At 38.0% G+C, this 23,395-nt stretch overlaps 1 protein-coding gene across 1 annotated transcript; it reads right to left on the reverse strand.

Annotated features, from left to right (window-relative positions):
* Window positions 1-20,017: 20,017 nt before the first annotated feature.
* Window positions 20,018-22,513, reverse strand: LOC102670209 (uncharacterized). Its single transcript, XM_006603302.1, has 4 exons — window positions 21,030-22,513; window positions 20,889-20,921; window positions 20,522-20,807; window positions 20,018-20,419 (listed from the first exon to the last, which is right to left on the reverse strand). The coding sequence occupies exons 1-4, from the start codon at window positions 22,511-22,513 to the stop codon at window positions 20,018-20,020; spliced, it is 2,205 nt and encodes a 734-aa protein (XP_006603365.1).
* Window positions 22,514-23,395: the final 882 nt, after the last annotated feature.

The raw sequence follows: 23,395 nt of genomic DNA on the forward strand, positions 1-23,395 counted from the left end.
TATTTAAGAAGGTGACACGGACCCTCCGTTGGTTTGTTAAAGAGAGGGGATCAAGACAGAACCCGTGCGTGATGCATATGCGAAAGGCGCAACACGGGAATGTACACAGTATGACAATATTCACAAAATATAAGCAAAAGGGTACATGACACTTATGCATGGCAGTGTGAAAAAATGGCACGCAGCGTGTCCGCTTCGTGCCCCTAATCAAAGGACCTATATGGTAGAGAGCTAAAAAGGTTTTTAGTGATAATCCCCAAGGTCATCATATCTCTCTTGATGGTCTCTAGAGGTATCATCCTCTTCAAAGAACATATTGCAGCAGTAGGGACTACTAGCAACAATATGTTATCAAAGAGAAAAACTCTAGATGAGGGTTCACTGTAATCAAGCAAGTCGGAGACCTAGCATGATCACAAATTCACCTCCATTCCTTATGTTCCCACAAACCTGAGTATAGGGCCCTTTTTTCAAATCACCGTGTGTGCAAATAGTGATGGTGTTTGTGTGCATCAAATGAAAATATTTACCTCATGCATACATTTTAAAACACACTAAAAGCATAAAAGAGTTATATACACAAGAACATAAGGAAAATAAAGGGAAACCAACAAATGAGGATGTCATGATAAAACTTTGCACAAGATTAAATGGCCTAACTCTCAAAAAATGGTCCCCAATGGAGTCGCCAACTGTTGCAACCTACCCTTCGGCGGGAGGGCGACGCGTGACTCGCGGGTGCGTGTTCCAAGAAAGGAATATGCGCGGAGTCGCCACCAACGTTTATTTGAGGAAAACGTCGGAAAAACCGGAAAAGACGAGGTCTACAAACTTTAAGTGAAAGGTTCGGGAGTTGTATTTACGCACGAGGAAGGTATTAGCACCCCACACGTTCGTCACAAGGGACGGCAGCCTTTAATCAAATGTGCAAATATGACTTCAATTTATGTTATTTTCCCCTTTTTATGTTCTTATGTCTTTTCATGCCTTTTTATATTTTTATCTTTTTGTGGTCGACAGGGGTGTTTCCCTTTGCTCCTACGTATTCCTCAATTGCGATAAGAAAATCACACCTACGTAGTTCTTTTGTGAACAATGCGTTTTGGTTAAGTTTATCATTTATTTTTATCCTTTTTTGCAAGATATGTTTTTATTGAATGAAAGGTCATTTAAGGCGTTGGACCATTAGACAATCTTTCGATTCATTTGAAATGTGAGAAAACATTAAGGTATTTGGACTATTAATGATTTCTTTTATTTTTTGAAAGAGGTAATAAAGTTACATATTGATTTTAGGCTTTTTAGAAATCTACACTTAACCAATAAAAGCGGAAAAGACCATTTCAAGGCGTTGGACCTTTGAAAATGGCTTTTTTAGGCGATGACAAAAGTTTGGTTTATGAATTGATTTTAGCCTTAGTTTCACTTTGGTTATTAGTCGATTCGATTAAGAAAGAGAAATCCCAAAGAAAAAACGTCCAATTGATTTTTTTTGATTTATTTTACTAAAAGATATTTTTGATTATTATATTATTATTTTACCTTTTTTTGGTTTCCAACGTGGTTACGTTTCATTTTAACAGTAATTAACGGATGTTACAATTCAAATGATCGGTGGAAATTTATTTTATTTTTTTTAAGGGAGAAAATGACTTAAGTAAATGACTAAAGCACGTCAAAAGGGGGTACGGAAAGTAAATGAAATGAAAATAAAAGCACATGAAAACAAATGAGGACCACTAAGGGTACATAGAATGAATTGAAAAGTTCAATTTCGGGAACTTACCGATTGAAGACCGAAGAACGAGGAAGAACGAACGAAGAACGTCGAAGAACACTTGAAAATATTCGCGAAATCACCCACGGAAACGTTACGGAAGCCCCTCGGCTTGGATTTTCTTAACGGAAACAATTTTTCTCACTAATTTTAAGTGAATCTCAGATACCAGGAGGTTGAACCTTTTTGTTCTTCCCTTCTTCCCCTATTTATAGGAAAAGGAAGGAGGTGCTTGCCACCCAGCTCGCCCAGGCGAGCTCAACTCGCCCAGGTGAGCTAGGTTGCTTCCTCTAGAAGCAACCGCCTTCTGGAGGAACATCCTGGAAGGCCCAAGTGGGCCTGGTTGCTATTTGAACCCCCATTTTTACTAAATACACCCCCTGCCTCTTTTTGGTGATTCTTTTTCCGTAAAGTTACGGAAACTTACGAATTTCATAATGATACTTGTTTTCTTTGCGTAATGTTGCAGAACCTTACGAATTATGTAATCATCCCTTTTTTGCCTTCCAGAACGTTACATAACTTTACGGATTGCGCACTAACACTTCCTTTTAATTTCCGGCATGTCACGAAACTTCACGGATTGTGCTACAACGCTTTTCTTTTAGCTTCTGGCATGTCTCAGAACTTCACAAATTGCCTAACGATGGGTGCCAAATACCTCGAAGTGGTCAAACGAGGGTCGCATCCCAACAACGGATGATCCCCGGATGAAATTAGGGTATGACAAACATGATGGTGGTAGTAAAAATTTCAAATACTCACTTCTCATCCTTTGAAGTTTAATACCTTCCATCTGCTCCTTTAAAATATTTAAATATTAAGAGCTTGAATATAGGAGATAAATATGGAGTTCAAAATTCTTCACTTCAACTCTTCATGTATTTAGGCTTTAGCAGGAAGTAATCATTGTCTCTAAACAACTTTCTAATTGCATCTATTGCATTTTTTTAGAGCATTAAATGCAACATTAAATGTGAGTTCACACCAAGATGATAAAGCACTCTACTTATCTTTCATAAGCAACACTTCTTTTGTTGGCTTCAGTAGTCAAATCAACTTTTTAGGTGAAGAAAAAGTTTAATCTTGATTGTTCTCTTACTTTCTTCAGTTCGTAAATCCTAGGAAGGATGTTCGAACATTCTTCCCAACAGATCAAGCGATCAAAGTATTAACTCATCTTTAATGCTTCAAAGAATTAGTATATGTATGCCATCTTATGTTCCATTAAACGCAGATACAATGTTTCCATCAGTTAGCATATAAGACAACTTTTAAATCTTAGTCTTTATTTGTATCAAATCAAAATTATTGAGTGTCATGATTCATCTTTTGACTCAACATGCTCCTTTCCCAAAATGTTTACTATTAATTATTTATATAAAAATTTTCCACCATCATTTATAGTATAATAAAAGAAAACAAAAAATGAGGTGTTACAAAATTAATTAGGTTAAGTGTTTCTAGATTTTTTGTTATGCCATAAGTCCTTATTGCTTTGTCAATGAATATTGAGATTTTCCACCTCAATACTCCATCCAATGTGGGTAGGAGATACGATTAGTGAAAATGGAGTCCAAGAATAATCACCCTTGAATCCCCTAGTAGAAACCTCACTAGTGAACTCAACTCTAAGTGAGAAACCTCAGAAATGGTAGAAAGTAGCAAAAGAGAGCACACTATATAGAACCAAAATTTAGAGTTTGTTGAGTTCTGAATGAGCCAATTGCAATTCTATAAGGGATATAACCGCACTGAGGTTGGTTATGCTTGAGAGAGATAAATAGAATATTTGATAAAGTACGTTTGATGTGTCATTATTTTCTCCTATTTCTGAACCCTTTTTGTCACCATTTTAATTACTGATTAGCCTTAATTATCAAATTAATTATGCAGTTTTATCATTTGGGCCTACTTGACTAATTTTGTGTTTTTAATTTAATTTTAGGAGAATTATAAGCAATTGGGCTTGGATCTGGAATTGGGCTGAACCGGCTTGGACTTGAAGAGAGCAGACAATTTTATTTTATTTTGTCCAATTTTATTTTTATTTCGTCCAGTTTTATTTTATTTCATTTTTGGGCTTGGACTTAAAACATATTTGTCAGCTATGGGGCTGAGGACCTATATAACAGATTTGTAAGCTTTGGGCTTAGACTTAAAACAAATTTGCAATTTCGTTTTCTACTTCTGCCATTCAATTTGTTTTCGTTTCTGCTGATTAATGGAAGACTGAGTTTCCAGTGTTGTTTTCTCTTGAGGATCAAGCACAACTCTCTTTGAGGTTTTGTTATTACTATTGAATTCTGATCAGTTTTTCCCCTTCACCAATTGCTCTGTATTTGTTGCTATTAATTCATGCATGCTTAATGCTTGATTAATTGTCTCTGTGCTTAATTTACGTTCATGCTTAATGATCAGTTTCGTTCATGCTTAATGGAAATGTGAGAGGGATTAATTGGTGTATGTGTTGCTTAATCACATAATGACAGCCTTATGTTAATTTTTGCTTAATAAATTAATTTCGGGTTGGATTAAGTGGTTGAACTGATTAGGGATAAATTCTCATAACCTAGGATAAGAGACTTGATTTTGAATCAAGGGGACACAACACGTTTTAGTTCTGTTATTTCTTAATTCAAGTTTGCTTGCTGTTAAAATTACAAAAACAAACAACCCCCCCCCCCCCAATTCGTTACTGTTTTATTGTTATATGTTATGAACGTTTGGTTGATCATTGCTCACTGAGAGATGACCTAGGATCACTTCCTAGATATTGCATTTTTAATATTTATTTGATTCGGGTACAGCCTCGATCAAATTTGGCGCCATTGCCGGGGAGTAGTGGTCCAAAGGTTCATAATAGTGTTTAGTTGTTTTGTGTGTAGCTCTGTTGTTTAGTGTTGTGAGTGTGTATTGTTTTGTTTTGTGTAGTGTCATGTTTTACATTTCAGTCGCGTCCCCTGTTTAGTGCTCCCCTGTTTCAGTTTTGTGTAATGTTGTGAATAGTGATTAGCGATTGAGAACTAGCGATTGATTTTGCAATTTAATTGGTGATTTTTTTTATATAGCTAGAGTTGTTATTTTTGGCTGATTTTTTGTGTGGTAGTTTCTTTTGATTCATATTTTGTGTGAAAAATACCAAAAGAACTTGGTGTGGTTGAATTTGAGAGAGACAAAAATTTGGGAACTTGTTTTTAGCAAAACTTAAAACGGCCATAACTTTTGCTCCAGTTATCAGAATGACTATTATTATATATGCATTTGGGGTAGAAAAAAATTTTCCATATTGTGACAACCGCTTTAGCTGGTTGGGATTTCCCAAACTCGAAAAATCAGCTGTTTACTAAGTTTTTTTTTAATTTTTCAAGTATTATTGTCTTATTTTTCTAAACTTTTTTTAGGAAGTTTTCATAGTTAGACTTTGAATTTTTGTCTGAAAATGTTTGTGCTATTTTTTCATGATTTTAGGTTGTTGCTCACAAAATTTCAGCTCATTTGGATATCGTTTGACTATAGTTGTAGTTTTAACCCTCCCCTAGTGCTTGTTTGAGAAACACATGATTTGCTGTATATAGTGCATGACTAGGGGCAATCCAAGTGATTTACAACCCTTTGATCCTAAAATAGATAGAACCTTTCATAGATTAATTAGGCATAGTGTGCATCCTGATCATTCTGTGCATTTTGAGCATTCTGAGTATTCTGTTGCTGGTGATTTTGAACATTCTGATTTTGAGCATTCGACTACTAATTTTCATACTGAGAACATGGCTCAACCTCCACCTCATGAGAGGACTCTTAGGGAGATGGCTGCACCTGATTTCATATATGAAAGCTTGTGCATTCAATATCCTGATGAGGATGTTCCATATGTTCTCAAGACTGGACTAATACATTTGCTGCCCAAGTTTCATGGTCTTGCAGGTGAAGATCCTCATAAGCATCTTAAGGAGTTCCATATTGTCTGTCCCACCATGAAACCCCCTGATGTCCAGGAAGATCATATCTTTCTAAAAGCTTTTCCTCATTCTCTGGAGGGAGTGGCGAAAGATTGGTTGTACTACCTTGCTCCCAGGTCCATTACCAGCTGGGATGACCTTAAGAGGGTGTTCTTGGAGAAATTCTTCCCTGCATCTAGGACCACTGCCATTAGAAAAGACATTTTAGGCATTAGGCAACTTAGTGGAGAAAGCTTGTATGAGTACTGGGAAAGATTCAAGAAATTGTGTGCAAGTTGTCCTTACCACCAGATTTTTTAGCAACTCCTTCTGCAATATTTCTATGAGGGACTTAGCAACATTGGAGAAGAGTATGATTGATGCTGCCAGTGGTGGAGCTCTTGGTGATATGACTCCTATTGAGGCTAGGAATTTGATTGAGAAGATGGCTTTCAACTCCCAACAATTCAGTGCAAGAAATGAAGCTAATGTCCTTAGAGGAGTCCATGAGGTGGCCATGGATTCATCTTCATCTGCTGAAAATAAAAAGCTTGAGGGAAAACTTGATGCCTTGGTCAACCTAGTAACTCAGCTTGCCATGAATCAAAAATCTGCATCTGCACCTGTTGCAAGAGTCTGTGGTCTATGTTCTTCTGAAGATCACCATACAGAATATGCAATTTCAGCAAGAGAGAAGAGCTTGTCCCTCCTTTCTAGAATGCTGCTGGTCCAAGAAGGCCATATGTTCCTCCTCCAATGCAGCAGCAACAACAAAGACAACATGCAACTGAGGCCCCTTCTCAACCTTCCTTAGAGGAGTTACTGAGGCAAATGACCATCTAGAATATGCAATTTCAGCAAGAGACAAGAGCCTCCATTCAGAGTCTAACAAATCAGATGGGGCAGATGGCTACTCAGTTGAACCAAGCCCAGTCCCAAAATTCTGATAAATTGCCTTCACAAACTGTGCAGAATCCGAAATATGTGAGTGCCATCACCTTGAGGTCTGGCAAGCAAATTGAAGTGCCTCCACTAGTAGCAGCACCTACACCTGAACCTGTCAAGCTTCATTCTACACCTGAAAAAGAGGATGAGCTAGCTGCGCAAAAGAGAAAGCTTCCTGATCATGAGGGAGCTAATAAAAATTTTCATGCAGGTGGACCTTCTTCTAGTAGTCCTGACTTACAGCAGCCTCCTATCCCTCTTCCATTTCCAAACAAAAAGATGGAAGAAGTAAAGAAGGAGATCTTGGAGACCTTCAGGAAAGTAGAGGTGAACATACCTCTACTAGATGCCATCAAGCAAATTCCAAGATATGCCAAGTTTCTAAAGGAGTTGTGCACCCACAAAAGGAAGCTCAAAGGCAATGAAAGGATTAGCATGGGCAGAAATGTGTCAGCATTAATAGGTAAATTTGTTCCTCACATTCCTGAAAAATGTAAGGACCCAGGTACTTTCTATATACCTTGCATTATTGGAAACAACAATTTTGAGAATTCCATGCTAGATCTAGGAGCATCAGTTAGTGTCATGCCTTTGTCCATTTTCAATTCTTTATCTCTTGGACCTGTGCAATCTACAAATGTGGTGATTCATTTGGCAAATAGAAGTGTTGCTTACCCCGTAGGTTTCATAGAGGATGTGTTCGTTCGGGTTGGTGAACTTATTTTTCCTGCTGATTTTTATGTTCTTGATATGGAAGAGGGATTTTCCCGTGGTTCAGTTCCAATTATTTTAGGCAGACCATTTATGAAAATAGCCTGAACCAAGATAGATGTTTATGCTGGCACATTGTCTATGGAATTTGGTGATATTGTTGTTCATTTTAACATTCTTGATGCCACGAAACATCCATCTAAGGATCATTCTATTTTTCGTGCTGAGATACTTGATCAGATTGTTGATGATTATATGTTTGATTTTAATTCTCTTCATGGTTGGAAACATCCATTTTTATCTGATCTGCATATTTGTCATCCCCCATGCAATGAATCTGAGTTTGAATTTGATCCTGTATTTGATTTTTATGCTGAGAGTAAATTTGAATTTGAGTCTGGTTCTGATTTTCTAGGTGTTGTACCTCTTGATGTTGATTTTTTAGAGTCAGAATGCACTAACCATGTTGCAGGAAGTACATATACTTCTGACTTGCTTTATGAGGTACAGGCTGAGGAATCTTCCTCTTCTCCTACCCTGGTTCCTCCCACTGTTCAGCCACCACCCACACCAGAGTTGAGGCCCTTACCAGCAAACCTCAAGTATGCTTACTTGGAGGACAAGGAAAAATTTCCAGTGATCATCTTTGCCTCCCTTGCTGCAGAGCAAGAGGAGAAGTTGTTGCTAGTGCTCAAGAAGCACAAGAAGGCCATTGGATGGACTTTAGCAGACATTCCTGGTATTAGCCCATCTACCTGCATGCATAGGATACTTTTAGAGGATGGAGCTAAGCCAGTGAGGCAGCCACAGCGATGAATCAACCCCGTCATTCTAGATGTGGTGAAAAAGGAGGTGACCAAGCTCTTACAAGCTGGAATCATCTACCCGATTTCTGACAGCCAATGGGTGAGTCCAGTGCAAGTGGTTCCTAAGAAGACATGCCTCACAGTGATAAAGAATGAGAGGGATGAGCTTATCCCCACAAGAGTGCAGAACAGCTGGCGAGTCTGCATTGATTATATGAGGGTTAACCAGGCAACCAGAAAAGATCATTTTCCCCTGCCATTCATTGATCAAATGCTTGAGCGCTTGGTAGGTAAGTCTCATTACTGTTTTCTTGATAGTTTTTCTGGTTATTTACAAATTCATATTACTCTTGAGGATCAAGAAAAGACCACATTCACCTGTCCCTTTGGCACTTTTTCCTATAGGAGGATGCCCTTTGGCCTATGCAACGCCCCTGGTACCTTCCAGCAGTGTATGCTTAGCATTTTCAGTGACTTTTTAGAGAGTTGCATAGAGGTGTTTATGGATCCTCTTTTGATGCATGTTTGGATAGTCTGGATAGAGTTCTTAATAGATGCATTGAAACTAACCTTGTGCTGAATTTTGAAAAATGCCACTTCATGGTAGAACACGATATAGTTTTAGGGGATATCATTTCCAGTAGGGGCATAGAGGTAGACCCTGCAAAGATAGTTGTTATTTCACAATTGCCTTACCCCTCTTGCATGTGAGAGGTTCATTCTTTTCTTGGCCATGCAGGGTTTTATAGGTGCTTTATCAAGGACTTTAGCAAAGTGGCCCTTCCACTATCCAATCTACTGCAAAAGGAGGTGGAGTTTGATTTTGATGACCGGTGCAAAGAGACTTTTGATTGCCTCAAGCGTGCGTTGACTACCACCCCTATCATTCAGGGACCTGATTGGACAGCCCCATTTGAGTTGATGTGCGATGCATCCAATTATGCATTGGGGGCTGTCCTTGCTCAAAAGATTGACAAGCTGCCTCGGGTGATCTACTACGCTTCGAAAACTTTGGATGTTGCCCAAGCAAATTACACTACCACAGAGAAGAAGCTATTAGCGATAGTTTTTGCTCGTAAGAAATTTTGTTCTTATTTGCTTGGTACTCGTGTTATTGTTTATACTGATCATGCAGATCTGAAGTACTTGTTGAAGAAGGCTAAATCAAAACCTAGATTGATCAGGTGGATGCTTTGGCTCCAAGAGTTTGATTTGGAGATCCATGATCAGAGCAGTGCACAGAACCTCGTGGCTGACCACCTGAGTAGGATTAAGCGTGCATCTGAGGACTCACCATTCGGGATGATTTTCCGGATGACCATTTATACATTCTATATAATATTTTTGATTCCTTCCCCACTCCTTGGTTTGCTAATATTGTGAATTATTTGGTTGCTTCTATTTTTCCTCCCTTAGCATCTAAAGCTCTAACTGATAAAATTAAATGCGATGCTAAGCATTATATTTGGGATGACCCCTATTTGTGGAAGTTGTGTAGTGAACAGGTTATTAGGAGATGCATTCTAGACCATGAGATTGACTCGGTCCTGCAATTTTGTCATTCTTCCGCACCAGGTGGCCATCTTGGCATACAGAGGACAGCTCGCAAGGTGCTTGATTGCAGTTTCTATTGGCCCACCATCTTCAAGGATGCGTGGAGAATCTGTAGCACTTGTGAGCCTTGTTAGAGAGCAGGCGGCTCACTTTCATGGAGACAACAAATGCCTCAACAACCCGTGTTGTTCTGTGAGGTGTTTGATGTCTGGGGTATAGACTTTATGGGGCCTTTCCCTGTCTCTTTTGGTTTTGTTTATATTCTCCTTGTTGTTGGTTATGTTTCAAAATGGGTGGAAGCCAAAGCCACCAGAACTAACGATGCTAAGGTTGTTGTGGATTTTGTAAGATCTAATCTGTTTTGCAGGTTTGGAGTCCCTAGAGCCATCATTAGTGATCAAGGCACCCATTTTTGTAACAGATCCATGTATGCCTTGCTCAAAAAGTATGGGGTCGTGCACAGAATTTCCACACCTTACCACCCCTAAACTAATGGGTAGGCTGAGATTTCAAACAGGGAGATAAAAAGGATCTTGGAGAAGATTGTATAATCGAACAGAAAGGATTAGAGCACCAGGCTGGATGATGCTCTTTGGGCGCATAGGACTGCCTACTAAGCACCCCTAGGAATGTCTCCTTATCGGGTTGTCTTTGGCAAGGCATGTCATCTTCCTGTAGAGATAGAGCACATAGCCTACTAGGCTGTAAAGACCTGCAACTTCTCTATTGATCAGACTGGAGAGGAAAGGAAGTTGCAACTAAGTGAGCTAGATGATATCCGTTTAGAAGCCTATGAGAATTCCAAATTCTACAAGGAGAAGACCAAGAAGTTCCATGACAGCTTGATAGCTAAGAAGGACTTCGTGGTTGGACATAAAGTTTTATTGTATAACTCTAGGCTCGGACTCATGAGTGGTAAGTTGAGGTCAAAGTGGATTGGTCCTTTTGTGGTGACTAATGTTTTTCCTTATGGTATAGTTCAGATCAAAAGTGAATCCACAGATAAGAGCTTCAAGGTCAATGGACACTGGCTGAAACCATTCCTCACAAATCCCTCCTTGGTGGATGTAGTGGTGGAGGAGACCTCCTTACTTCACCCTACTTCTCTTCCGCCATGACTTAGGGAGTTTTCTTTTTCTGTCTCCTTCTTTACTTTTACTGCACTTGTCCAAATTTATTGATTATTCTGATTGCTCTTGATCTTATGATTGTGCTACATTGAGGACAATGTGTTGTTTAAGTGTGGGGGGAGATTGTTCTTTGTTTGGGGTTTTCTAGGTTAATTTTGTTATTTTGGTTTTATGTTTTGTGTACAACATTGCATGTTTCTCTTTGAATTTTGGGTTATGTATAGGTAATGGGTAATTGTTTTTGAAATAGGAGTTTCTTGGCATTTTGTGAATTGAAATCCTTGTTTTTCTCTACATGTCAAGTTAGTTTTGAAAGGTTGAATTAAAAGTGATAGATTTACCCTTGGTGAGATTTTGAGCCATCATCATCTATTTTATTCGATGTGTTTTGCCCCATTGATTGCTTGCTCAATAGCCTTGGCTTGACTCGTGTTGATACTTCTTGGTTCACATGCATGTTGGGAGATGATTTAGGCATTTTTGTTCTTATAAGCCTCTAACCAAATGAGCTTACCTTGAATTAATTCCTTTGATAGCCCCTTTGAGCCTATGTGCCTATGTTCCCCTTTCTTTGTTTTGAAGCTCATTACAAGCCTTAAGTGAAAAACCATGATCTCACCCTACCCTTAAGGAATTTTGGAGATTTGGAATTGTTTTGGGAATAAGTGTGAGGGGGGGGGGGGGGTATGTTTCATTGGATGATATGTTTTTGTTGGCCATGCTTGACGATGTATTTTGGCCATGCTTGATGTATATACATATATTGCCTAATTGTTGCTTTATTTTTCAAATATTCAAAATGCTTTTAAATTTTCATTATCTGTTCTAAAAAAAATCGAAAAAAAAGCAGCAAAAGAATGAAGTTGAATAAATGAGGTCTTGTTTTGAGGACTTGGACTAGTTTGAAGACTTGGTTGATTTTGTTGATATTGGAGGTTTTGGGTTTACTAATTTTGCTTAATTTCCACTTATTCCCAATTGCTCCTCTATTCCTTTGGGTTTTAGCTACTTATCCCATACTCTCCTCTAGCTTGTCCCTGGCCCCATTACAACCTTAAAAGACCTTTTGATCCTCATGTGTATGTGTTTGTCGATTTTGGTTGTTAATTTTAGAGTTTTGCCAAGTCTATGTGGTGTTTTGTTTTCATGGGTGCTCTGAGAGTAAACAGTAGCCTAGACACTTGAGAGATAGAGTGCATATCTTGTGAGGCTTTATCACTTTTCATTCAATTCTTGAGCTGATTGACTACCTTGCCATGTTTGAGGTGCTTGGATGATTTTCATGACTGTCTTGATTCTTTAACTCTTTACGTGTTGGATGTTGCCCATTCCTTTCATTCCTTGGGATTCATTGAGAAATATATGAATGCTTTTGTGTTTGTTTATCTCTGTTTAATGTCTCTAGATTTGTTCCTTGCTCTGCTTTTTGATTTTTCCCAAGAGTGCAAAAGGCTAAGTGTGGGGGAATTTGACGTGTCATTATTTTCTCCTATTTCTTAACCCTAAGGGTAGTTTTTTCCTTTTTCTTGTTGTGAGAAAGATGGGGAGTTATTTCCAAACTCTTTGTCCTTAATTGAATTCTTGTGTGTACAACGATATATGGTTTTAGTATATACTTTCTTTGATTATTGTGATGACTATTAAATGGTAATGATGTTGCACATAGCTTTTAAGTTATTTGCATTTCTTTCTAAGTTGTGCCTCATGCTTTCACCTATCTTGTGTTTTCTGAAGCCTAAACCTAAACCTTTCTCTTTTGTGTCTCTTGGGAATGTGTGTTGTAAATACAAAGTTGTTGTAGGAATGCTTGGAAACACTATTGTAGTTGTAGTGAAAGATCGAGAGAATTTTTGTTGAGTCACCTTCACTTCATGTTGTGTTTTGTTTCCTTTGAGGTAAAGGAGAGTGAGAATATGTCACTAATCAATATAACAATAGTCATGGGTAGAGGGTTGGCATAGACCCCAAATATGGTGTTTCTCCGTTAATTTGATTATTGATACGCCTAGTCTAAGGAGCTGTCTACTATGATGAAGAGTCGTCACTACTCACTGTCCCTCCAGGGCCGCTCTCCTCTATAGAGTCTGCCTCAGATGCTGACATAAAATCCTCTGGAGAATCAACATCATGGAGCGGGTCCTCATCATCCTCTGGTAAGTCAGGGGCATCCACAGCAGGTTCAGGAGGTAACCCCTCTAGGTCCTCTTCAAGATCCTCTTCAGAGGATGACACCTCTATCACTTGAACCGGTTCAACTAGTCGATATGGAGTAGGAGTAGGTAGTATCCACCCCACAGGCTGTTGAAGTGTGCGTGCGGGTTGCTCCGGATGTACTAGCGAAGTAGCAGTGAGTCGAATTGTGCCATAGATTCGGCACCTCTCATTGCCTTCGAGGGTCTCCCAAACACCCTCTAGGCACTCCATCACAACGCAATCATGGATCAACTCTGCTGCCATCGCGATTTACAAGAGATAAAAGAAAGGGGTAGACTCTTTCACAAGAAATCTGTCTACACAGGTAACAATACAATGCGTCCTATAACGGCTACGCACAGTCAAAATGTCATTTTTCAAGAGATTTCATCTCTGGTAATCGATTACCAAAGTATGTAATCGATTACCAGTGCCCAAAAACGAATTACAACTGCCTTTGCACATTGGAACCTAAAAGTTACACTGTGTAATTGATTACACATAAATGGTAATCGATTACCAGTAGCAGATAACACTATGTAATCGATTACACACAATTGGTAATCGATTACCAGTAGCATATAACACTGTGTAATCGATTACACACAGATGGTAATCGATTACCAGTAGCTACTAAACGTTCTGTTTCAATTTTTAAACCCTGTAACCGATTACACACAAATGGTAATCGATTACCAGAGGGTATTTTTCAGATAAAACACAAGATAGATAGTTGGCCAGCCGCCACACAAGCCTCCCTGCTTCGTGGACTTTGTTCCTTTATTGGTTGACTGCCAGGAGCTCGCCTGCTTAGGTACGTCACAGGTTCTCACTGACTGACTATGCCCGGGTTGGGTTGGGATTGACCAAGCTTGGTTTTGGGCAATAGCACCCCACCTGGCGTCCCCAAGGTCTCCTGACCCCCGCGACATATCCCCAGGTACCACTCTGTGGTCAACTAATAAAAGTTGGAAGACTGACTCTTCCACGCTTTCTCACACCAAGCTTATTGGGTTATGGGGCACCCGTCATATGTGGTACTAGGTGGCGATAGGGCGATGGCACAAAACAAACATCCCATTTCCACAAGCCCAGGCATAAGCACACCATCCCCAGTTGCCCACCTTTAAATTTAGCTCACGTACACGTACGTAGCCTTTTCCTCGTTCCTCTCATCACCGGGTCCCCATCAACCTCTCAAAGCTTTCACAATATCCAAAAAATTCAATTCCATTTGTCATGAAACTACCTTAAAAACAAAGTGAAGGCAGAAATCTTTACACAAGATTCATTCAAATTCCATAGAGTTTTTCCTACCCACATACCTCAGTAAAATCCTCTTCGTTCCGATTTGTTAACCATTGGATCGCCTTGAAATTTTAACTGAGGATTCCTAATACAGAAATCTAAGTTTTGACCTTTGGGATCTGCTAAAGAATGTCTAGAACGCGAGATATACTACCTTTCCTGCGACAGCAGAAACCAACACTGCACAACCATTTTTTTTCTACATAATTGGCAGATTTGGTGCACAATTCGACAGTTTTTTCTGCATAATTTTGCAGATTTTCGAAATCTAGCTTACATGCATCCAATTCCACTCAAATTGGATCCTACAAGTCCTAAACCATGTATGAATCATGTTCAAACCAAAAACAAGCTTCAAACCAAGGTAAAGCAAAACATAGGTATCCAAAACCCACCAAATTTAGTGAATTTTCAAGGTTTGAAAAGTGAAAATGAGAATTGGGTAATTTTGGGGTAAACTCTCATCTTCATCAAGTCTATAACATTGAATTAGACTTGCTCAAACTGATTTTAAGATAAAATCTCCACCTATTCAAAATTTGACCTCTCAACACTCAATTTACACTATAAATGGCTCTTTTCTTTCACATTTGCCACTCATTTTTCTCATTTGCTTTGACCAAGCTTTCCTACAAGTCCTAATTGACATTCTAGACTAGAATCAACTCACTTTAGACTCCAATTTCCACTAACCCCAAATTTGGCTTTCTAAACCTCAAAATATCACCTTTTTTCCACCTACAACACTACCATTCTCATAGTTAACTCCAAGCTAACTCTCCCCATCCTCTCTACCAGTTTTCTATCTACATTTTAAGCATACATATATCTCAAAGCATCATTATTAAACCCTAAATCAACATGGGCAGTTTTGCTTACATCAAACATGTCAAGTTTGGCATAAATACAACAATTTCCTTCACAAACAACTACCCTAAAGCAATAACCTAGTAGAACTACCCATTATAGCTCCCAAGAACCCAACACCCACAGATTTCAAGTGAGAAGAAATCCACCCTTACCTGAAATTGAAGGTCTCACGAGGTAGAGGTAGGCTCCTAGACTCCGAAAATAGCTTTTCCTTGCAATTTGGTGTGGAAATGAAGAGGAATTTGGAGCTTAAAAAAAGACAACAATGGTGGAGAAGAAGAGGAAGAAAAAGCAACGTGGAGGGAGAAAGAAGGGCTGCTGGAAGTTTCTGGAAAAGGAGAGAGAAGATTTGGCTTTTTATAAAAAAATGATTTTTCTTTTCTTTTTCATTTTCTTTTCAAAAGCAATTCCACATGTCCTATTTTAATTGGAGCTAAAAGGGCCCACCTTTTTCCTTTGATTTGACCTCATACTCAGCCATAAAGAAGAAAAAACTGGACCTTTTTGGATGCTAAAATCCTGCCTCGATTTGAGTGTCACCTCTCCGGTTCCAGTTCTTCGCGTTTCTCTGCACCCGTCGGGGCCCGTTTTCAAAAGTAGGCAATATATATATCAAAACACTCAGAATGAGACCCTGAGCGTGGTTCAGAGGCTGGTTTTGTTAAATTTTAAGTTGCACGCAAAATGATAATTTTTAGACTAATTAATTGTGAATTAATCTATAACCGTCCAATCATGGGTTACTCTTCGTTAATTAGTCTAACCCGCGTATTTCTCTCCCAATGTATATACTTCTACCAAGAATAAATATATATATATATATATATATATATATATATATATATATATATATATAATTATTTAAATGTAATACTTGCAAAATTCCTGGTAGAAATTCCAGGATGTCACAAATATTGTGTTCCTTGTAGTATTAATTTTTTTCATCATCTATAAGTTTGTTTTAGTCATGAGATTATTCTTCTTGGTGATTTCTTGAGAATAGTAAATATGGTGGGAGTTTAAGTTTGTTTTGAGTTTATTCTTCAATTATTGAGAAGATAATCTAATCATTAGGAAAAAAAAGGTTTAGATTAACAGGGGACACTTGTTTTTGGAGTAAAATGTTATGAAATTGGACGTTAAGATGGTAGGAATGTGAATTATTAGAATTTTGGTGGTTTAAGGAGGCCTTAGGATGCCTCTATATGCTCAAATCACAATTTTGTTATGTACAAGATGATAACCCATGCTCAATTTTTCTACCTTTTGTTTTGGATTTCATAATATGAGGGAACATGGTTATGCTAAATTTACGAGAGCATGGTCGTGCTCAATTTTTATGTCTTTCACTTTGGATTTTCATAATTATGGGGAGCATGACCATGTTGAATTGAGCATGCCCATACTAATTTTCCAAATAGCAAACATTAACTTTCTTCGAAAAGAAACAAGTAAGAAGATGATTGAAGTAGGCTTTAAATTCTCTTGGTCTAGGTGTATCTTTCAGCATTGTAGGCAATGATGGCCTTGGGACGTTTTGGTGATTTGTGCCACTCTAGAAACTTGAAGTGTTAACCATATTAAGCCTCCAGCTGATGCCATCTAATAGTTGGGGAAAGGGGTTCCTGATGGGTTTCACAGTCTTGTTGCCTATAAATAACTCTCTTCTTCCTATTTTCCATCAATACTTGATTTGCATTCTTTTTGGTCATTGTTGTACTCTGCTTCTTTCCAATTTCCTCATTTTGTCAAAAGGAGTACCAAGTATGTTCCCTTTTCTCCATTTTTTACATCTTCTCCACCATGAAGTCTTTGAATGGTTTTGATGGGTCTGTGGGGTCTTCTCAAGGCTGTATGTTAGAGCGTGAGATCCAGCTAATTGGGGATTCTTCATCTTCAATGTCTTCCTCTAAAAGTTTGTCATCTTCAAAGGTCAGGGTACTTGACAAGGTAACTTATGTTGTAGAGGATGAAGATGGCATCAAGGCCAAGGTTGTAGCAGTAAGAGAAAGGTGATGAAATCCCTTTTGTGGATGTTAGTGAGGAACCCAAATGGGTCATTGATGAATTCAAGGAACTAGATACTAGTAGGGAGAAGTCGATGGCTCTAGTTAATGAAGCAAAAAAGATGACAACATCCACATTTGTTTCTACCAATAAGGTTCTGCCTTATCATCACAAAAAGGCTCAAAACAAAAAGAGAAATTTTGGATATGACCCTCATGAGATTTACTTGGTAGCGGGGAGAAGTCGTTGTGTACTAGTTCAAGTTTCAAATGAGGGAGTTTATTAATAGCTTGACAAATGCAGTCTTCTTGACTCTTTCAAATATGAAGGATGCAGTTGTTGTCAAACACTGCTCCTTCACTAAGTATGTGTTTAGGTGCCCTTCTTCCAGATAGCTCCCATTCTTCTATGTTTATAAGACATTTTTCTGTTAGCTTTTCATCACCTTCCCCTTGAAATCAACATTTTGTCGATTTTGAATGTGGCACTTTTGCAACTACACTCCAATAGTTAGGGGGTGATGTTAGTCTTTTAATTGATATGCAATATGTTGCATATGAAGTTGATGATCGCTAAGTTCCTCCATCGTTATTTCACTTGGCTTAGAGACAAAGAAAGGTGGTTGTTGCTTGTCAAGTAATAAAATCTGGCTCTACTTGCCCTTTACACTTCTTTTTTTAAGGGCTTCAAGGGGGGATTTTCTAAGATTTGCATACTAAGGAGAAGCTAGAATTCTTTGACTCTATCTATAAGCATTATTTTATCTTTTTTCAGATGTGAAATCCTCCCAAGTATTGTGTTAAGTAATTGTCGTAGCCTATCTCACGATGGGACGGCGAAAACAAAATAAATAATTAAAAGTGAGTTCGTCTCCTAGGGAGAAAACGAGTGGATTCGCCACCAATATTTATTCGAGGAAAATGTTAGAAAAACGCAAAAGAGGTCTGGGAATTTTGAAAAGAAGGGTTCCGGAGTTGTTTACGCATAGGGAAGGTATTAGCACTCCACACGCCCTTCACAAGGGACGACATCCTTTAATCGAGTGTGCAAAAACGTGACTTCAATATTATTTATTTTCCCTTTTTATATATTTTCCTTATTTTTGGGGGTCGACAAGGGGGTGCCCTTGCTCCTACGTATCCTCAAGTCCGATGAGGAATTCAGACCTACGTAGTTCTTTAAGTCTGAATGTTTGTGTGTTAAATTGATTTGATATTTTTGAAAGATTTATTTTAATTGTGAACAAAAAGTTGTCTAAGGCATTGGACCTTGAAACGATGTTTTAAATTTTGAAAAGCGGAGAGAACCGTTTAGGCGTTGGACCTTGAAATGATCTCAAGTGATATTTGATAAAAAAAAAAGGTTATGAGTTGTAACTGAAAAAGGACTTTGAGTCCTATGAAAGGATAAAGATAGAGGACTTTGAGTCCTATGAAAGATAAAGATTGAACTTTATAAAGAAAAATGAGATCGCCGATGATAGATGGAGAAGATGAATATGCAAATAATAACAAGGGGGACGAAACAAGACAATAGGTACTAGTATCAAAGGGCTCAACCTTATGAGAAAACAAGAGGTTGACTCTTTGAGAGGGCCTCTAATCCAAAAGGGTCATTTTTACACTTTTTCAGACCCCTAGCTCGCCTGGGCCACCAACATAACTTCATGGTGAAGTAACCATCTCGCTTGGGCGAGCTACCTTCATCCAAAATGCCTTGTTTTGCAATAAATAGGTGTGAAGGGAGGCTGAGGAAGAGGTTCAAAGGTCCAGAGGTCATGACATTCTTTCCTATTTTTGTGATTTTTATTTTGATTTTTTTTCTTCCCCCATTATTTTGTGTGAAAAAAAACATAGATTGACTGTCTCTTTCTAAAAGATGTGATAACTCATGCGACCTCATCCTATCTTTTGCAAATCTCTTTGGGGACTCCCTAGAATGTATGTTTTGATTTAATCACTTGACAATTTTGGATGACGGCAGTGGATCCGTTTGACATTTAATCAATCAATTGAAATATTGATCCTAGGGTTCGTTCCTTTCTTTTTGTTTAAAACCTTATATTATTCTGCACAGAAAGGAAACATAAGGCTTTGGGATCGATCGTGTGCCCCATTGAAGGATGGCAATGGGTTTTCACACTTTGGTATGTGACCAAGTGAAACTTTCTTGATTTAAAGTCATAGAGTGATGCCAAGGGTTTGTCGATCCCATTGAAACTTGTTGACATAGGCTGATCCCGAAAGAATTTATACAACGAAGGCTACCCTTGGATTCAAAATGAATCCTAAGGAGTCTGCATGAGCGACTAATATCAGATGTACCCTACTATCACAATTGTCTTAGGGCATTTTTCACAAGCTCCTGGTCTAATGAGTTTTCTTTTCAAATGTGCAAGTGGGAAACCTCGAGGATTCTTCTTTTTTTTATATTTTTTTTTTAGCAATCACAAGAATGTGTGAGTTCCATTCCAGAATCCAAACTTAAAAGCAAAATTAGTCATTCCTTGATCCACATCGGCTTTATTGGGCTTGAAACGTGGTCAGGGGTAAGAGCAAGGTTATCAATATTGATAGTCTATGCATACTCGTGAGAGCTTCGTAGAGTCTACTTCGTAAAAAAAAGGATAATAAGTAAATATATTCAAAGTGCACCAGTTTGCTAACAAATGACAATAAGCTCACAGTTCATAGTTCATACTTCATATTAGTCTATTACAAAACATAAGTGCTCAAAATTAAAGCATTTAAATAATTAAAAAAAGCACAAATGTCTTCAAAGAAGCATGTCCAATCCTCTAATATGATCATCTCCATAAATATCATCGCTTTCATCACTATCTCTATCATCATCAAGGTCTTCCTCAGATTGTGCATCATCATTAGGTTCCACGAAAATTAAATTATCTAGATCAAAAGCGTCTACAACTAGATCATTTGAACTTCCTCCAACATCTCCCACTAATTCAACATTACCACCAGCACCTTCACCTTGAGGTTGCTCATCCTCATCATTATATCCCTCTTCAGTTATCCGTTCATCGTCAGACTCAATCTCATCAAATGGAAGAGCAATACTTTTTCTATGTTGTTTATTTTTTAAATTCAAGTTATACATCACATAAACCAAGTCATTCATTTCCTTTTGTTGTAATCGATTTCTTCTCTTTGTATGAACCTATAATTAAAAATCAAATTTTAATTACTATCTAAACGACTAAACCAAATAAGTAAAATTATCAAACAAATAAAATAAAGTCATAAGGTTGAATTGAATTACCATTTCAAATGAGCTCCAATGACGCTCACACCCAGAAGAGCTACAAGTCAAGCTCAAAACACGAATAGCAAATATCCTCAACTTTGGAGTTCCATCACTAAACATCTCCCACCATTCTCCATGTTGCATGATTTTTCTACTGTCCTTTGCCTCTTCAATAGAGAAAAGCCCTCTAGCAAAATGAAACTCAACAAGTTGCAAATTAATTTTTTTCCTTTCTGCAACATCCTTGACCAATCTTCTCATACTCATGTGCAACCCTTCTTTCACCTGAGGGTCATCATGTCTGAAAGTAGGTTCATAATGCAGATGAGGATTAAGATAATATGCAGTTGCATGCAAAGGCCTGTGAAGCTAATGATCCCACCTCTCATCAATAATTTTCCAAACAGGCTCATAGCTACATAGTAAATAGATATAAAATATGCTACATTAGAAATAGTTAAAAGTTAAAACTTAAAATAATACACAAGCAAATTTTAAATCTGGGAAAGTTTAGAAATTATACCTTTTCTTGGTGTTATTAAAGTTGCATTTTATCTTCTCTTTTGCATTTTCCATCTCCTCATATATGAAACCCATGGCGGGTTTTGCATTTGAATCCACCAATTGAAGGACCACCATAAGAGGGGCAGCAACTTTGAGGCACATGGTTATGTTCTTCCAAAATCGACTATCCAAATCCACATTCTGTACTTTTTTCCCCTCTTGTGAAGTTCCAAACTTGCTTGTTTTCCAATCTTCAGAGCTAAACATGCTCATTAATGATGCTTTCAATTCATGAAGGCAAGCTAAAGTTAAATAAGTTGTGGCAAATCTAGTTATACCAGGCCTAATCAAGTCTCTTCCATTTGTGAACTTCTTCATTATGCTAATCAACATTGTTTTACCATAAATGTAGGTTGTGATCCTTCTTCCCTTCTTTATAGTAGTTTGATGAACCTTCAAATGTTTCTCAAAATCTTTAAATATCAAATCAATGCAATGAGCAGCACATGTGGTCCAATACAAATTCTCTCGTTTATGCATCAACAATTTTCTAGCTGCTTTGTAATTTGCAGCATTATCAGTTATCACCGGCACTACATTCTCCTCTCCAACAAAATCCACTACATCATCCAACATCTTCAACACTTTGTTAGCTATTTTTGAGATGTCTGAGGTATCCAATGAATAAAGAAATATTGTCTCTTTTGGACTGTTCACCAAAAAATTACAAATTGAACGTCTTTTTTTATCTGTCCACCCGTCAGACATAATTGAGCAACCAGTTTTCTTCCACTCATCCCTAAATTCTTGAAGCATTACATCAGTTTTCTCCACTGCTCTTTTCAAAAGCTTCTCTTTGATATCATGATATGATGAAGGTTTATAGCCAATCCCATATCTCCCAACCATGTCACAAAATTTTGCAAAAGCTGGATTTTTAATAACATTGAATGGAATGGCACTTGTGTACCAAAATTCAGCACATTGATCATCAACTTTATCTTTGTCACCTTTTTTATATAACTGATTTAAAGTTGCCTGAACTCCCTCACCACTAGCTTGAACAACTTTTGCTTTTCCTCTTCCTTTCAAAGCAAGCATCCCTTTCCGTTGTATTCCATATTGACTAGTATTTGACTCCACTTCCACTCCATCAATACCTTCTTCATGAATACTATTCAATTTTCTTCTCTTCTCTGATGCATTAGCAACCTCTGAAACAATGTTCATCATAAGCATCTTAACTTCTTCAGGCACTGAAGCACAAGGTTTAGAATCCCATCTAGTCCCAACAAGATGATGCTTGAATATGAAAATTCCCCCATTGTTGATCTTTGAGCAGTAGTTGCACTTAACTTTTTTACCATTCCCTAAAACATCTATCCCATGCTTCCACCCAATATCAGTCCTATTTCCTGGAGCATTTTTGCTCCTGCTTGCTGCACCTGTGGATGTGCCTGTATTGGCATTTGATGAATCTAATCCATTCCCACTCCCAGACATACTGAAATGGAACACAGAGCCTATAATATTTATGTACAAACAAATCACAAATGAAATCCAAGCTTTAGGCAGAGCCTATAATATATGTACAGAAATGGAACAAAATATATTGTACTGAAATGGAACAGAATTAACAGGAACAAAATATAATAGGCAATTCCGCAATTAGAGAATTAACAGGAACATAATATAATAGGCAATTAGAGAATTAACAGGAACATAATATAAGAGGCAATTATGTGGTGGTAAATGCACCTAAATCCTACTTGCAGTTATGTGGTGGTAATAGAGATTAGAGAATTAACAGGAACATAATCTAAGAGGCAATTACATAATTAATAGGAATAGAATAGAATAGGAAATTAGAGAATTAACAGGAACATAATATAAGAGGCAATTATGTGGTGGTAAATGCACCTAAATCCTACTTGCAGTTATGTGGTGGTAATAGAGATTAGAGAATTAACAGGAACATAATATAAGAGGCAATTATGGCAGCTACAAGGTGTTTGTATTGTGTATTACTAATTTACTATATATTGTTCTCTAATAGTACTAACAGGAACAAAATATAATTGGCAATTAGAGAATTTAACATGTAGCCACTACCAGTCTTGAGTGCTTGACAATTGACATATATAAATCTCTTACTGATACAGTGATGAGGATGAGCCTTGAGGCCGAGAGAACGAACCAATCTCTCCTGCACAAAGTTGTGTGTGCTTCCTCCATCGATGAGGATGATGATGTGGTGCTGAGAGACGCGTCCCGACAAACGCAAAGTTTCGGGTGCCAGGTGACCCAAGAGAGCGTAGAGGCTTATTTGGGCCTAGTTTGGGTCGGGCACTAGTGAGTCTGAAATATTGGGGCTAATATTAGGGA

Source organism: Glycine max, chromosome 18 (assembly GCF_000004515.6).
Source record: "Glycine max cultivar Williams 82 chromosome 18, Glycine_max_v4.0, whole genome shotgun sequence".
NCBI lineage: Eukaryota > Viridiplantae > Streptophyta > Magnoliopsida > Fabales > Fabaceae > Glycine > Glycine max.

Bases quoted from the DNA above. Each gene is read 5' to 3' on its own strand.
- LOC102670209 (XM_006603302.1), bottom strand. From the start codon at position 22,513: ATGTCTGGGAGTGGGAATGGATTAGATTCATCAAATGCCAATACAGGC. The intron at 20,922-21,029 runs GTATAATTTCTA...TTTACTATGTAG, and splicing joins TTTAATAACACCAAGAAAAG to CTATGAGCCTGTTTGGAAAA. The intron at 20,808-20,888 runs GTGGGATCATTA...ACCTACTTTCAG, and splicing joins TGGAAAATTATTGATGAGAG to ACATGATGACCCTCAGGTGA.